General features: G+C 39.9%; 2 protein-coding genes across 2 annotated transcripts; both read left to right on the plus strand.

Moving 5' to 3' along the window:
* The first annotated feature begins 5,487 nt into the window (after nucleotides 1-5,487).
* On the plus strand, nucleotides 5,488-11,226 carry gja5a (gap junction protein, alpha 5a). The gene is made up of 2 exons (XM_079562397.1): nucleotides 5,488-5,598; nucleotides 9,870-11,226. Exon 2 carries the CDS (start codon nucleotides 9,946-9,948, stop codon nucleotides 11,062-11,064), a length of 1,119 nt encoding a protein of 372 aa, XP_079418523.1. The 5' UTR covers nucleotides 5,488-5,598; nucleotides 9,870-9,945; the 3' UTR covers nucleotides 11,065-11,226.
* A 1,704-nt stretch (nucleotides 11,227-12,930) lies between these two features.
* On the plus strand, nucleotides 12,931-17,293 carry acp6 (acid phosphatase 6, lysophosphatidic). The gene is made up of 11 exons (XM_079563056.1): nucleotides 12,931-13,023; nucleotides 13,993-14,210; nucleotides 14,281-14,409; nucleotides 14,869-14,999; nucleotides 15,096-15,175; nucleotides 15,539-15,626; nucleotides 15,786-15,918; nucleotides 16,409-16,509; nucleotides 16,587-16,679; nucleotides 16,776-16,941; nucleotides 17,007-17,293. Exons 2-11 carry the CDS (start codon nucleotides 13,995-13,997, stop codon nucleotides 17,136-17,138), a joined length of 1,269 nt encoding a protein of 422 aa, XP_079419182.1. The 5' UTR covers nucleotides 12,931-13,023; nucleotides 13,993-13,994; the 3' UTR covers nucleotides 17,139-17,293.
* Nucleotides 17,294-17,802: the final 509 nt, after the last annotated feature.

Genomic DNA, 17,802 nt, shown 5'->3' on the forward strand with positions numbered 1-17,802 from the left:
AACATTTCTAAATGTGTAGTTGTTTTTCTCCTCTGCTTAAAGGGACTGGATGCAAGTCATTTTTATACTCACTACAGCCACCTCAGATCTTAACTGCATTTTCTACATTGCATGCATTGCGGCACTTCGGACCCGAATTAACAACATTTTGAGTGACAGTGCAGGATCTTAGCAGCAGTTGTGGTGAACAGGTCTGGGCTCATTCTACACATTAGGACATTGCTGGAGCATGTCGGGGGAGGAAAAAACATAATTTTAACATTTAAACTATGTATAGTCCCTTTAAATGCGCATGTTACAATTCTTTGAAAAATCCAGGCAGAGCTAAAAGTTATTGCACACAAGAGGTTGTAGCTCAGGGCTAAACCACATGCATGGTTATGTACAGCATTATGTATATATGTAAGTATATATGTGATGAATGCAAGTTAAAATGTCGCAAAAGCTGCACATGTTAATGTAAAAATAAAAAAAAGTATATATATATTGTACATTGAACTCGGAATAAACAATCAATCAATGGTTTGCCATGAGATCCTTGTCATTTAGTTTTTTACCACTATTTAAAACTCACAAAAACATTTTCTTTGTCGCTCCACTGTAAAAGACTTGATTGTTGAAGAGTTGATTTTTGTCTTTCAAAACACACACACACAAAAAACATTTGGAAACTCATCACATGTGTCTATAGCATGTTTGGAGTCCTGGAGCAGGAATGAAAGCTCAAAGACTTTTGTTACGTCATTTATCTCCAGGCGTTTGCGAAGCAGAGGATTCTTTATTTATCTATGTGAGGAAACAAAGGGTTACTTGTATGTACGTAGCTCTTAATCAGTGAAGTGCTTTTATTTAACCAAGAAAGTCCCACTAAAACATAATCTCTTTTACATGGGAGTCCTGGACGTGTTGTGTTATGCATGTAGAATGAAAATGATGTGAGTGAGTGCCCTTTATACCTCAACCTGAAGGTCCTGCTCCAGATTTCGTTTTTGGTTTACAGTTCATAAGGAGAGAGTAAAGTTCAAAGCCGTGATCCAAATTCATTAATAACTTTCCAAGCGTATTTGCAGCATCCCACTTCTTCACAGGGACGGGTTTATAATAACGACTTTCAGAAACAGTAAAGGCCAATAACAACTAACTAATAATTGTGTTTGCAGTCTGTTTTTTTTTTTTCATCAAACAGAAAGAAATGGTCATTAAGTTTTCTGGACCTGGGGCTCAGACTGTTTATATTTGAAAACTGCAGGGAACACGTCGTAAATGCAGGCGCTTTGGAAGTTTACTCGGGGCGGAATTACCATTGATCCCAGAAAACAATTCCACTTCCCCTTGACTGCGGCTGGAGAATGCTTCCCAGCAAAAGAAAAAAAAAATAGTGCACCAGGGATCTAAAGACAAAAAGGGAGGGGGGGGAGGAGGAACCACAGGGAGGAACAGGGTGGGAAGAAAGTCTTGATGATGCTTGTGATTTTACTTCTGCCCCCCCCACTCACCCCCCAGGAGGACTTCCAGTGCGGAGTTGGTGCGCTACTGTCCAATAAGAGCAGGCGGTGGCAACATCTCAGGATTAGAAGTGCTGCTGGGGACTTTAAGGCCGAGGACAGCGCTGTGTTCTCAACGTTCCCTTTAAGGTGAGTCCATTTTCACACGTATTTTGTTTGTGAGTAAAAAAAAAAAAAAAATGCAGAAAAAAAAACTTTCCTAATTCAAGAGTCTCACCACACCTAGCCTACATTAAGAAGATTTATTCTTAATTTTGAGTGAACAAACATACAATTATGAGTGATTCAAAAAACGGAAATAATGATATAATGATCATTTAACAGAAATAAATTAAATGGGGGGGAAAAATAGCACAACAAGTTGCAGTAGTGGTTAATCTGTCATGCAGCCTATATCACGTTACATTAGTGATATATAGATGGCAATTACACTGCTGAATGACTGAATTACTCCAATGACTTTTTGCCCTATGCTGGTTGCACTTTACCTATTTTTTATTTCACACTATCTTGTCTATATATATATATGTATTATTGTATATTATAGTAATTTGCTTTATATATTGATATATGACATGCTAATAATTAACCCATTGGAATTATACAAAGTGCTTTCCAGATTAAATGGAGAGCAGTTCATTTTGTTGTTGAGGAACTAATACCGTATTTCTATTTTAATATGTTTATCATCATGCTGAAAAATAGACTTTTGCCTGATTATTATTATTTTTTCACATATAAATTAACCTGATGTGACAGTGACGCTTGTGAAAACAAAAACAAATCACAAGTAAACAGTAACACAGGATAAGCAGTGACCAATTAAAGTGTTAACTTTCTCCTGGCATTCTTCAGCATTCGTCACAAACACATTAACGTCATCCAACATACAACTCGCTAAAACAAATTCAAAATGCAGCCAAACTGGCGTGTGGGTATTCTCCTCTAACACCTGGACATCTGGAAGCTTCTGACAATGAAGGTTAAGCAACAGTTAACGTAATGTAAATCTCGCCTCAAGAGCGGCCATTAACCTGCTATAAATGTCAGTGCCAGAAATTGTGACACAGGCCAAAACATTTCACAGTAACAACAGCGGTACACACAGTACAAGGTCCTCCTCATGTTCCTCAATGTGTGGTCGCAAACTCAGTCACTCTGAAAGTCCCCTGTCATGAGATTAACTGGGTGTTTGTTTCTTTGTAGCACCTCGCAGCTGTCTTCTTCTATTCAGCATAATGCCATCTGAAGCTAAACAATAGATCATAACAAAGCTGTAGGTCTGTGTACTCTCCTGGGCAGTTGGAGATCAGGGCAGCCATGTAAGGCAGCAGTCAGCGTAGACTCCTGCCGTGTGCTAGTGCGAGATATGGGTCGCCTCTAAGTGGTGGCAACAGGTGAAAGATTGGGATGAGGGTTGGGATGGGGTTAGATTCACTTCAGGGGGTCACACAATCCCAAACTCACCCCTTGCCAATGCCAGTGCAGCTAAAGTTAACCTCACTCATCCTAAGTTGTAATCCGTCGCCTCATGGGACACGGTCCAGCTGCCGTGGAGTGGGTTTGACCTCAGCACGTGTTAGAAAGCACTGCTACTAATAGACATAAGTGGAGCGAAACTAAAGGCTTAAACCAGTGTATTCATGTCAGCGATAGATGTAGTGGCAGCTGATGATGTGACACAAATTAGGTATTGCTTAAAAATATCGGTCATTGGGGCAAAATCTTTGGAGCCTCTGGTATCAAGCTTGAAAAATATCTTCATTTCTAATCCTCACTGTAAAGAACACAAACAGAATACAAATCTGGGACTATATTGACGAAGGCTATTGTTCAAAAGTGGAAAATATCATAGTAAAAAAGAAAAGGTAAAAAAAAAAAAAAAAAGGTCTATGTGCAAACGGTCACTTATTGGTATAACAGAAAACTACAAAAGCAATCCAGAAATATCTTGGATGTTTTATTATAATAAAGAAGCTCATTTTATACAATGACAGCTTTTTAAATTATATGACTGTCAACCCAGTGAGCACGGGGCAAAGATTTCAGCATTTGGCCAGAAATGTTGTTATTTCACTTTCCTCTGTGAACAACACTCATAAAAAAAAAACTAAAAACCGACTGTAAAAATCCGTAATTGAGGCTTGACAAAATATCAGTGTGCACGGACATGAAAGAGAAGAGTGTTTGCAGCAGATGTAGACATGCTGATGAAAGGGCAAAATTATGCTTTAGTCTGATGTTGATTTATGAACAATTCGCTTATTTTAAGAAAAAAACAACAACCCACACACACACCGGGTCACTGGAGCAATAAAAGCAACACAGACTCTATTAAGAGGCCGATATACAAAGAAACAGTGAAGACATTATCAACAGTACTGTCCATTACGCAAAAAAATAATGTCGGTACTGTTTGGGTGCGGGCGCAACGAATTTGGTTCTCCTCAGTGTAATAAGGAGGATCTGAAGGCAGATTTGTCCCAGTGGAGAAGTCAAAGAGGTCATTTTTCTTCAAGGGTTTGTAAATGAAAGAATACATTACTGTCGAGTGGCGAGGTCTTAATGACACAATGGAAGCTCCGATGTTCAACAATTATAAATACTTTACGTTTAACTACGTTCAGTCCAAACACAAGGTACAGGAGAAGTGCACAAAAGGTTGGATAGATTAGGATGGTATGATGACAAAGGGCACCAGTGTAAACTACGAGGGTTAGAACACATTTAGTATGTATAAGCTATAGATGGTTTTGTAATTACCGTGTAGTGTGTAGAATATCGTGTATAAGACCCTCCTGCTCATCTGTCTCTATATTGTCACAATTTATGAACTGTAGTAAAGGGGAGGCCATTACTATACAAAGCTATCTATTACAACTTTAAACTCGCACTAAAACTGGATCAAATATAATCAACAAATTACTCCATTTAGTGGCACAAAATCCCTTTATCTGGCCATGGTCTGCACTTCTATCAGTGGAAGTAAACTGACAGGTATCTTTCTTCTCAGTACACTAAGTATTGAGTACAAGACTCCCTCGCCTCAGCACATACGTAAATATACATCTTTGCCTCGTGTCACCTTAGGACAATATGAACTGATGTTGATCCCGACCTAACAAGCTGTGCCCTTTGTCTCAAACTTGAGAGGAAAAATGTGTTGTGGGTTGAACACACGTGTTCACGTCCAGGGATTTATAGAAAGAGTGTAACAAAGGCTGGTGTACAAACAGAACTGCTATGTGTGGACGCACAGTGAGTGAACCACTATTGTCACTCCCAGTCACTGTTACATCAGGTTAGTTCACATTAATATTCACATTAACTACTTGATTTGTTCATTTTTATTTTTTAGATATGAACTATTTATGTAGTGGTTCCTGTATGTGGATTGAGATTACCCATGACGGACGGCTGACTAAACTGCATCAGGTCCAGAGTAGATTCACATAAACTGGAAAAAAAAAACAAGCGCATTTTGAATAACACAGCTTCAGGACAAGGAAAGTCATTCTCATTTAGTTCACTTCATTTTATAGTGAAATAAATACATTTGAGAAAAACATAATATAAGCGTGTTTACAAAAAGTACAAATTCACAGTAGCTTACACTGTGTGTGTGAAAGGGTTAGACAATAATAATACTACTACCACTACTACTACTACTACGAGCCTCCTCCTACTACTACTACTACCACTACTACTACTACTACCACAAGCACTGTACTGATAATTAGGGCGCGGACGATCTGCTTTAGTTGCGATACAAAACGAATCACGATACTTAGGGGCTGATACAGAAATTATTGCAACACAGTAACCATTGTGAAACTTTTGAAAAAGAAAATAGTGTCCAAAAGTCATAAATCAAACGCAACTTGACATTTTTTGAAATGTTCAGACTGTAAAGTGCCTTACCACAGAAAAATGTAGGTTTGCTGGTGATTAGGATGAATAATTTGTTCGTTTTCACAGACAAGTGGCTGATCGTGAGCCTGAATGAGGGACAGACAGAAGAGGAGTTGAGGAGAAAGTTTCTTGAGTAACTGTGACTGAAGTGGAGTCAGCTCCAGTGAAGACTGAGACGCAGGTAAAACAACAAATAGACACACGTAATCGATTTGCATACGCTGACTCAAGGTTTATGTTCAGTCCACTCTTTTTCAATAAAAAAGTGCAATTGTGTGAATCTGACATGTAGTCTGATTCCTTTAACTGTAAACTTTCCACAGAGCCCTCATTCAAAAATGGTGGCATTTTTTTCCCCTTAAAATATCCAAAGTGGCAATTTGGAGCCTCCAAACAGTCCCTCTACAAACATGGACACAGTCCCACATAGACACAACCATTTTTTTTTTGTTACCGACATACGTTTTCAGAAAGATCCTTTATAGTTTTTGCACATTGTTCCGCGTTAGTCCAAGCATTCACTTCAAAACAGCTGCAATGAAAAAGCTTCGTTTTTTGGCTACACCTCAAAGGAACATCTCTCTATCACAGTAACTCCAGCTGATGTAATAGATGTTATTACACTCTGAAGGACACACAGACTCTTGGTAAAACATCTTTTTAAAGGAGTCCATGCATTGCTGTCCGTTTGAACCACCCTTTGCTACATAACCTTGTTGCCCATCACCGTTCCATTACTGTGGCATTGATATATAAACAAATTTGACAGACGGGACAGTCTACAGGCCTCTCCACAAAGGCTGTGATGTTTGCTTGTAAATCCCTGAGACAAAAGGCACTTTCGCAGTAAGGACTGTTGTGTCTGTGTGTTCCACCTTTGTCCTTCGGAAATTATATTGTTTGGGATTGCTTCCTTTTGAGAACAGGAAGAGGCTGCATGGAACTGTCAGAAAGCTGAACGGGAAAGACATTAGGCTTGTCCACACATTCATAGCAAACAAGTATAAACAAGCGAATAGCCAGTCTGATTAAAAGCGTTGCATCGTATTAGAGGAGATGCATTAACCTGGCTTTTTTTTAAATACCTTTGGATATTTGAATGTTGATATTTGATGTTGTTTGAGAACTTACAGATGAATATACATAATGGTATGATCCAGGTATGATTTTTACGAGGGAAAGACAACAACAAACTATCACATGGGACAGGCTTCAGTTACTCAGGTCCCCTCGAGTAACAGTACAATACTATCCACTTACTCGAATTATATTATTTTGATGTTTGCTTGAGTAGAACATTAGTATTTTTTCACTGTGAGTAAATCTGAAAAGTGACTTGAAAGCTTAATTAATTAATTAATTAATTATCTTTAACCACATTAAAAACCAGAGGGCTTCCCCAACGTCCACTTTCAATGCAACAATATTAAAATAACAAACAGTCACTAAATAGAACAAAGGTTCTACTACATCAACACAGAATCAGACTTTTAATCACAGTTATTCAGTACTCTAGAAGTATTTTTCTTTAGTACTTTTCACCTCTACTTGCGTAAAATTATTTTTATTATTCTAGTAACATTGTATATAATCTGTCCACCTTTGAACATGGTTAAAAGCTCCAAATGAGTCAAATTAGCATTTTGATTTTTTGGTATTTATTTGTTAGGGACAATGCACATTAATGAACATCTGCATTGAAACAACAAATAACAGACGTAAACATGTCGGATTATAGCGGATCATTTACATCCACAGTCCCTGTAGGCAGAAATACTGAAAATACAACAATGTAACAAATGAACAAGTTCAAGAAAAGTAAATGGTCGTAAGACTGGTTTGCTTTATGCCACACTTTGAGTTTGCTTTTAAATATAGGAAATGTGGGACATTCCCTGACAGTGAGCCTCCATAATTTATAGGCCTTTTGTCCAAAGGCTGTTCTTCTAATGTTACATTAAAAATGCACAAAATGCACAATTAAACTTGATGTTTCAGCTTCAAGTGTAAAACTTGTCCCAAGTCACAATGTGCTAAGGAACAAGGAACAAGTAATTATGGCATGATACAGGTCTCTCTTTGTGGAGTTTGAATGTTTTCCCCGTGCCTGGATGAGCTTTTCTCAACCCGAAACATGCACAATAGGTAAATTCTCGCACCAGGTCATTCTTTTATGTGTGTTGTTTGGTTTTAAATTGATTTTAAAATTATGATGACCACTATCCTGGCTTGACATCTGGAGATGGGTCCCCAGGCGCTGCACTGTGGTCGCCCATTGGTCCTTACGGTTGCCCCAGTGGCACCAAAGGATGGTTCAAATGCAGAGGACAATATCCCTAAGTAACAAACACACAACTTAAATATCTGGACAACCTGAGCTGTTTAGTTCTCTTCATGAAACACAGAATCTTTATTTAATTTACTCAAGGATCATTTCCTTTTGCCAGTTCCATTGGTTGGACTGGAAACATAGTCTTACTAATACCTTTGGAGTATCAGCCCTGGGCTGGATAGATGTTTCCCACACACATGCCCCCATCTGATCCGCCACTTGGCATCTTAACATAGTCAACCACAATGATCTAAAATTACATTTTATTGCCATATATAACCACACATCTGAGAAGCAGGGAGGGAGGGGGGTCAGATGCTGGTGACCATCACTCCCTCGCACCACATTGCCAGGGTTGGTGTCATCCAAGCGAGCTCACAGCCTGTGGACAGCGGCGAACTATCTTTATAGGGAATTGTACTCTTCAAATGAGATGATTGGTGGTAAGGCTCTCTCTTTGGTTTTCATTTTTAACTCTGCTTGTTGTTCTAGCTTTAGCCTAAAAGCATTTGTCATCAACCAATGCTTAAGGAACATGTACATTTCCAATAACTTTCCCAAGTACGGTAGTAAGTCCAGTTGGGTGACGTGTTGGAAAAACCTGTCAGCTTGTTATGTTCAGAAACCTTTTTCTTCATGTTGTAACTCATCTTCTCTCCCTCTTTGATCCCCTAATGGCATAGTTGGAGCTTAAATTAGCCAAGCGTATATAAAACATAAAGTAGTCGCAGATAGTCCCTGAATGCAGTTTGATGGGTTTTCTTGACCTCTCGATGATGGGGAGCGTTTATTGCACTCATTAAGCTGTCTGGTAAAATACCTTATAAAGTCATCCAGGGCTGACACAATCCAGCTTGCCATACTGCCATGTTTGGGTTATAAACAAACTCTCTCTAATGCTGAGGTCAATGTAAGGAGGACTTTGTGGATGGACGAGGGAGATCAACACTTTGAGATAGACGCATTTTTAAATAGTATCGGAGCTACATCATGCTAGATATCAGTGGACATACAAGTTGCGTGAGTGGGTGTGCTTAAGGCAGCGTGGACCCTGAGCTCTCTGGGTCACAGCGGTTAGAGGACAAAGCAGCTCCCCAGCTCTGGCCTGCCCCGTGGCGCCCTGTCACCCTGTCTGTCAGTCACACGCTGTTTGGAAACTGGGGCATTGGAAATGTAAATATCTCCAGGGCCACTTTCCTTAAAACTTGCCTCTTGTGTACTTTTACATGACATCTGAACTTTTTGTGTTTTAGGAAATGGTGAGTTCTCAGGCCATACAGTGTTGTCCAGGATAGACGTTATTTCTTTATATATCTTTGTTCTTTAAGTACACAGTTTCAAAGTAACATGGATGTGACGATGAGGGTCTTGACAAGGACAAATAAAACTATGATGTAAATAATATAAAACCTAACCTGTAAAAACAAGTCTGACAAACAAAGAGTTGGTCTCAAACGTGTACACAAACTATTAATTAAGTCATGAATTGAGGTCTTGTGGTTAAAATGTTCTTAATAGCATTTTTGGTAAAGGGATGTTGCACTTTTGTGAAAATAAACAGTAACTGCCACAAATCATCTTTGAAACTGAAATGGACAAAGGGATCCACTGACCTACATTATAGTTAATTTCTCTGTAATAGCAAACAAAATGGCAGACAATTCAGCAGCTTCTGTGCTAACATATCAAATTAGATATTGTTAAATGGCTTAAGAGAGTGGTCCCTTGAGAGGGCTTTCAGCTACAAAGTGAATACGGTGAGTTTGTGGACCAAAGGGCAAATAAAAATGGTGATGGGTCAACATTTGCACATTTTCTTTTTGGAAGTTTCTTTTAAAATGGTGCCTCTCCCGCCATTTTGGTCCCCAGCCCATCTGCATTCATTCTATTTAGGATACTACTGACACCTTTGTATCGTAAATATGCTCTGCGACTTACCTGGAAACACCTTGAACCCACAGCTCCTCCTGTGTCAATTGTGAAATGCTGATGGGACATGATGAACAAACGTGTTATTTCTCCCTTTTAGAGTTTAAGTGATTCTAGAGTTTAAAATGAACAATAATATTAGGTGTAAGACTAACCCAGTGTTTTTGTTTCTTTGCTTTTTTTTGCTACAGAGTCCTATACTTCCACTGCTCTTCCCCTCTTGTGTCCTGACTGCGTCGTTTGTCGGGCCTGGTTTGGTGAGCAGTGATGGGGGACTGGAGTCTCCTTGGGAACTTCTTAGAGGAGGTCCAGGAACACTCCACATCCGTCGGGAAGGTCTGGCTCACCGTGCTGTTCATTTTCCGCATCTTGGTTCTGGGCACAGCAGCCGAGTCGTCCTGGGGAGATGAGCAGAGTGACTTCTTGTGTGACACGCAGCAGCCCGGTTGTACCAACGTGTGTTACGACAGCGCCTTCCCCATCGCCCACATCCGTTACTGGGTGCTGCAGATCGTCTTTGTCTCGACACCCTCGCTGATCTATATGGGCCACGCGATGCACATCGTACGGAGGGAGGAAAAACGCAAGCGCATGGAGGAGTTGGAGGAGGGCGCTGCTGAGAGTGGAGAGGACCTGGATGGGGAGAAGAAGTACCTCCAACAAAAGGAAAGCAGGAGAGAAATGTTGTCAGAAGTGCCTGGAAAAGTGCACCTAAAAGGGGCCCTGCTGCAGACCTACATCTTGAGCATCTTAATTCGAACAGTGATGGAGGTGACGTTTATAGTCGTGCAGTATCTGATCTATGGGATTTTCCTCAGAGCCTTGTATCTGTGCAAGGCCTGGCCCTGCCCAAACCCGGTCAACTGTTACATGTCGCGACCTACCGAGAAGAATGTCTTCATCGTCTTCATGCTGGTTGTTGCTGGTGTGTCTTTGCTGCTTTCAATGCTGGAGCTCTATCACTTGGCCTGGAAGAGCGTTAAAAAGCGTGTACGCAAGAAGTTGATACAAAGAAAAGCAGTGGCCGTGTCTGTGTCTGCAGCCCTGGAACCAAACAGCCCCTCACGGCCGTCCACCTGCACTCCACCCCCCGACTTCAGCCAGTGCTTAGCAGACCAAAGCTCAGTGACCTCTCATCCATTCAACAACAGGATGGCTCTGCAGCAGAACTCAGTCAATATGGCCACAGAGAGGCACCACACCTGTGACAACATGGAGCACGACAGAGACTATGTGAGAATAAGGTACGAGCAGGTACCCCCACTGCTGTCCAACAGCTGCTCCCAGTCACCTCTCCAGCAGCCCAGCTTCAGCAGGGACAAGCGGCGCCTCAGCAAGACCAGTGGGACCAGCAGCCGGGCCCGTCAAGACGACCTGGCAGTATAGACTCCAGTGACATACTGCATACAAAAAGAGACACAGACTGAAACTGTAACGCTTAGATAGATCAACTGTGACATACGCAAAATCTATGTTTCAAATGTTTTAATGCTTGAAAAACAAACTGCAAAACCACAAGACAGATTTAGGTTGTGGACCTGATGAAAGCACGTAACATACGAGCAAGATTGTTCATAGAGAGGCCCTATAACCCGATACAAGATGCACATCTCTGTATGGCAAGCAAACCAACAACGACACTTTTAAAAGTAGCTGCAACATAAAACAGATTAAAAAGTGCATAATAGATTCTTGTCATAGAAATTAAGATATTGTGCCTTAACACATACTATATCATAGAATCTCTTTAATAAAACACAGAATATTAAATGCAAATAAACAATATTAGACATAAGAAGTAAAGGATTAGCAATCATGTTTCAACTTCCAAATCGATGGCAGAATGTAGGACGGTCTACTGGTCCGGCACTGTTACTGAAGAGACTTGGCCACTAGATGGCAACATTGCACTTCTCTTTTACATTGAGTTTCATTTTGTAAATATATGTATGATTTGTTTATTACATGTAACTTTCGATGTCATTCGTTTTGTCATTTACCATTATGTGCTGTAGGGTCGGGAGGAGAGAAGAATCCATCCATCACTGGTACTGACAGACAGCAGTCCCACTTGTATCATAAACTTTCAAAGCAGCGAATAAACACAATGTTAAAGCAGCTCCTTGTGTTTGTGTTTCTGAAATTGCGCGATCAAAGCCAAATGAGCAACTGCGTTGGTCGAGTGGCCCCCGGGACACACGTTTATTTATGGCGTTATTTCAGCAACAACACGGATACAAATACTGAAGTAAAACGTTAAGTGCGCAATAGCAAAGCTCATAAAATGTTCCAGACAAGACAAGGATTTTAGAGGAAGATATGGGTCGAACCTATTTTTTTATTTTATTTTTTTATTTTTTTTAAATTAATCAAATACAAACACAAAAGGTACAGCGTAAAGACCTCACTACGTTCAGTGCACAATTTAAAGAAAACAAAAAAAGAAAAGTAAGAACATGGGGCAGGTTATATATTGAATAAATTCATATTATTAAAAATAAATAAATAAATAAAAATGTAAAGGGGCATTTCATTCTACAAGATTGTCTATAAAAGAAGCCAGTTTTTCTGCATTTTGGGTGTTGATCAATAATAGAGATTTATAAAAAAAAGTTTCAGCTCATTCCTGCAATGAGTAATGTCAGGTTTTGTCTTGAAAAAGCGACACTTATGTATATAATGTTTGCTTAACAAAATAATATTATTAAGACCAAAATCATTATGATTATTGCGAAAAATACCATATTTTATATCATGAATTGTTAGATTGATAATCTGAGTTCCTTTGGAGACAATCCATTGTTGAAGGTTCAGCCAAAACCTTTGGACAACTTCACACAAACAGAAAAGATGATCTAAATCCTCTGGTTCACTTTCACAAAAGCTACAGTTTCCTACATCCATTTTAAATCTCTGTTTTAAAAAACTACTAGTTGGATCGATCCTATTGATTATTTTAAATTGAATTTCTTTCATCTTTGGCGGGACTGGGAATTTTAAATATTTACATCTAATTGTTTTTACAATCTCCTTTCCAAAGTCTTTAAGAATATAAGAGGAAGATATGAACCTCTTTAGGCCTGATTGGTCGGGCCGGGGCAGCAGCGGCCCAGTGACGTGCGTAATCTACTCCAAACGGAGCGCACAAGGAAGAAACGTCTGACTGGTTCTGGGAGGTGTAGTTTTTCCTTTTCATGTCCCCTTTTATAGCAAATGAAAGCAGAACTACAGCTCCCACAATGCCCTGCGCGACACAGACCGGTGGCTGGAGGTGGTTGTAGTTGAGTAACAAACAGCAAGAAGTGAACGCGTTATTTACAGGTCATTTCGCTTCCTGTTAAAGAAGTAAGTGATATTTGGTTCTTGATGCGTCTCTGGCACAGATCTCCTGTCCCGTCAGGTTAACTTTGCTTTGCTCAGCTATGTCTGTGTCCAAAGTGATTCTGAGGGTGGGTTTAGGTGACTGTCCTGTACTTCTAGTAGTTGATGAATGTGTTATTAACATATCGACATGAAACAGCGTTAGTGGTGGTGTTTAGGTGTTTAGTTTTATTGCACAGTATTTCATTAAAATTGTACTGGTTGTAGCGTGTTATTAACTGTCCTGCGCACGTGCTCCTTTACTGCCCAGTTGTATTTCCCTGTTTAACTGTTTTCATAAATATTATGTATTGTTTGACCTTATTGGCCAACTTTGTGTAAACCTATGGCTCAACCCAGACTTTTGTTAGAAAAACACATTTATCTTTAGAATGGCCTTTTGTTCCAGAACTTGATAAGCTTTATTGCCTCATGTAAACTTCAACTTCAACTTCTTCTTCTTCTTCTTCTTCTTCTTCTTCTAATACTACTAATACTAATACTACTACTACTACTACTACTACTACTACTACTAATACTAATACTACTAATACTAATACTACTACTACTACTAATACTACTAATACTAATACTACTAATACTACTACTAACACTACTACTACTAATACTAATACTACTACTAATACTACTACTACTAATAATACTAATACTACTAATAATACTACTACTAATACTACTAATACTACTACTACTAATACTACTAATACTACTAATACTACTACTACTACTACTACTACTACTACTACTACTACTACTACTAAGGAATCATGAAAAGGAAATGCAACTAACTATGCAAAGCTGCAATAGAAAAGCTACACATTGTAACCAGGAAGTGATTTCATTTGTTCTGTGTTGTGACCTATCAAACCTGTGCATCACTGAGCTTGTTTTTTCTTGTGAAAGTGTTGTGTGTGAATTACTTCTTTGTTACAGTCATGAGGAAACTTTGGGTGAAGGCTGGCATTCTTAGCTCCGTCTCTGCAGCATTTGGTTCAGTTGTTTGGTCACAGAAAACCAATGAGATCAATCCAAGTGGAAGTAGCAGCACCCCAAGCAGGGACCCCACCTCTCCCTTTGAGCTGCAACTGGTCCAAGTCTTGTTCCGACATGGTGCACGGACCCCACTCAAGTCCATTCCTGATGTGATGGAGGTAAAAGCTTTGTATTATTTTGAAATATGTCCTGCACTGGCTGTTTAATCTTGTGTTTACGTGGTTAAAGGCTCAGTGGGTACCAGCACTTCTAGAGCCTCCTCCGCACACCCACATCGATTATAATGTAACTGATATGACTGGTGGTCCCAGGCCTTCGGCTCCAATGGAGGAAAACTACCGGAAAAATGTGTTGACCGTGAGTAGGTGTGTTTTGTTTAATAGACTTAAAGCTAAAAATGAAGTCGATTTTTATGAGGTTTTGTGTGAATTGTCTCACTATGGTGATGCATGTTAAACATGCAGACAACCTCTAATATCTCTAGTCTCTGTAGAACAGCTTGATGACAATAACCCATTGAGGGAAATAAGTCAGTCTCAGACACTAAGATGTAGTTCATTACTCCATCTAGTGGTCATGAGGAAGCAGAAACATGTAGTGGAATATAGTAGTGCCCATTCAAGGCAACACAGCCTCCAGTTTATTGTGTTACATTCCTACTTTTCCTCGCCATTGTGCAATTGTTCGTGCTTCAGATTGTTTTGCATATTGGATCAATTATAGCATATAGGTTAGACTATTGCTATGTGCTCCACATTTTCTTCTGTCCACAGTCTGACTAATAATCTGATGGTCATGATTGTGTTTATTTGGCAGGGTGGCTCGTTCCCTGGTCAGCTGACGACACTGGGCATGCAGCAGCTATATGAACTGGGCAAAAGGTTGAGGCAGAGGTATATAGAAGACTGCTCCTTTCTGTCTCCTGCGTTTAGTCCAGCTGAGGTCTAGTAAGTGTTATCAGGATGCTGGAAATGTTTAATGTGGTGTTGCAATACAACATTTAAACATATTTGTGCCTTCTATGTTGTATTTTCAATGAATAGTGTTCGTTCTACTAATATTTGGAGGACTATAGAATCTGCCAGGTGTCTGGTAGCAGGGCTCTTCCAGCAAAAACAAAAAGGTAATTGAGCAAATACATTGTACACTGCCTTCGCTAGTGCTGTAGCCGCATCACAACATGCTTTGGTCTTCAGCAAATATTCAGTCGCGGGCTGTCCAGCGCATCAAATACTTTAATTTAATTTAACCGGATACTTTCCGTGAATCTCTCTGGAAAAGGACCTACGTCCATTGTGTTCCAACGCACTGCCAGAATTGTTCATGTTGCACAACAAACTCTCTGAATCACGGCGAGAGAACAGTAGAAGTAAGTTCAGTCTTGGTGTCAGAATGTGTCCAAAATGAACAGAGTTGTATAACTACCATACGGTCAATATGTCCTAGATAATCCTATAATGATTAATGGTCGTTGTTTATTGTGCAGAAATTGTGCCAATTGTAACCACGGAGGCTGAAGCTGAAATTCTATATCCAAACTTCCATGGCTGCAAGCTGCTCAAAATTCTTGGCGGGTCTGTATGAGTTTAATTTGAAACCAGTCAAGTCCTCCCATGCACATCATCCAACTTGAATAATGTGTTGCGCATTTTTGATGCAGAGTTGAGATTTCCCTGACAGGTTGTCACCCAGTATCTATGTTTTGCGGGTGACAGTTTGTGTGTTTTCTGTAGCCCCCGCTGGGCAGAGTCGTCCACGCTGCCAGACATCGCAGCCGACCTGCAGAGCATACATGAGGCGCTGGGCATCGCAGCACACCAGCAAGTCGACTTTATCCTCATTAGGGACGACATGGTTGCCAGAGAGGTGACAGCGCCACATCACGATTTCATATTACTAACCCCAAAAATACACAGGTTATTTTTAAGTACACATGCTGAAAGTGAGGGTCTAGCACAGAGGTGGGCAAACGAAGGCCCGGGGGCCAAATGCGGCCCACTTAGCCTTTCAATCCGGCCCGCAAAAACATAAACAAAGGGGTGAAAACCACAAATGTTTATCTGACATAAAGAAAGGTAATACATAACTCTCCGCTATTTTGTTGCTAGTTTGTTTACTCGATTGCACTCTATCTGAGAACAACTTCCATTTCCATTGTTAACTGCTCCAGCCCTCGAGGAAAGTTCAAAAACACAATGTGGCCCTTGCATAAAAAATGTTTGCCCATACCTGGTCTAGCACCAAAATGAAAACATAAAATTGTGTAATTTTGTCATCTTTGGATGCATTCTTGTTTTTTGTAGGTAGCTTTTATTAACTATAAAAAGTTATTATTTTTTCTTTTTAATCTAAACAGACTCACGGCCTGCCTTGCCCACCGGCTCTGGACACTTGGAGAAATAAAGTGGAACAAAGAGCTGTTGATATGATGTGTTACATTTATAACCCCAGCAAAAGGTGAAACATCTGTCATTGATGATATATTTCTGAGTTGCCTTTTTATAGTTATAATAAAGACCTTATATTGGTGTCAGGGAGAGCTTGCAGCTATGTGTAGGTCCCCTCTTACACATGCTACTGGTCAATATTGAGGACAAACTGCAGAAAGCCTCACCAGAGCCAAGCAGGTAAGGCATATTAAACAGTTGGCAGTACTCTGCACTGTACTGAACCTGTTTCCCTCTATTCACACTCCTACAATTGCTATTTGTCTATTAATTCAGGAAGTTGTTTCTGTATTCCGCACATGATACTACATTAATCCCATGTCTCATGGCAATGGGGATTTTTGACCTGCAATGGCCACCATATGCTGCTGACATCACTGTGGAGCTGTACAAGCACAGACAAACAGATGAAGCCTACATCAAAGTCTCATACATAGGCCAGGTGGGTATTCATGTTTGAACCTAGTCCTTTTTTGTTCAGTACCAAACCATTTCCTCTGCTTTTAGGACCAGCTGCTTCCTGGATGCAGTGGAGTCTACTGCCCCCTTCAGGAATTCAAACGGGTCGTCTCTGCCCACTCACTGAGCTCAGAACACTACCGGTCACTTTGCAACAGCACGGAGAATTTACCCAAGTAGTTTAAACTACGGCATATTTCTATCATGCACTCAGCAGATACCAAAATATTTTGTTTTCAGACCTCCTTTATGTAGTGAAGAGGCTTAAAGCCAATTTCAGGCCAAACTAGTCACTTTGTGATGCAAGCGCCAAAATTGACATGGACATAAAAACCGGTACAACTCTAAGTAAGCTGACCTCTGATCATGATTTATCAGTTTTAACTATTTTTAGTTATGGATGACTTTTTAACCCAATACAAGATCATTGTTGGTTGTCCGGTTTGATCCCAGGACCCAAAACCTCTTCTACAGGAACTATTTTATTTGAAAGACTGACAAGATCATAAACTTTAAGACAGGGCTTGGAAATATTGTACAAAAATATCCTTACATAATGAAATACCATTATAGTTTTATTCAAACATTTAAGGCAATATTGGGTGGGGAAATAAATGAAAATGTAGTGTTGGCCATATACAGTTTAATTGTTTTCGGGGGTAATGGGCTTTTCTGTGGGCATTCTTGCATCACCAAGTGAAGATTTTAAATGTGACTTGGCTCCCCTTAATCCAAATAAAGTTACTATGTAAAGTTTTGTGATTTTAAATGCAAATTGTCCATACTTGTGTCCACCATCATGGTGTTGATTGTAAAAATTAAAATGTATGAATAAACATGAGAC

This window comes from Gobius niger (genome assembly GCF_951799975.1).
Source record: "Gobius niger genome assembly, chromosome: 9".
Taxonomy (NCBI): Eukaryota; Metazoa; Chordata; class Actinopteri; order Gobiiformes; family Gobiidae; genus Gobius; species Gobius niger.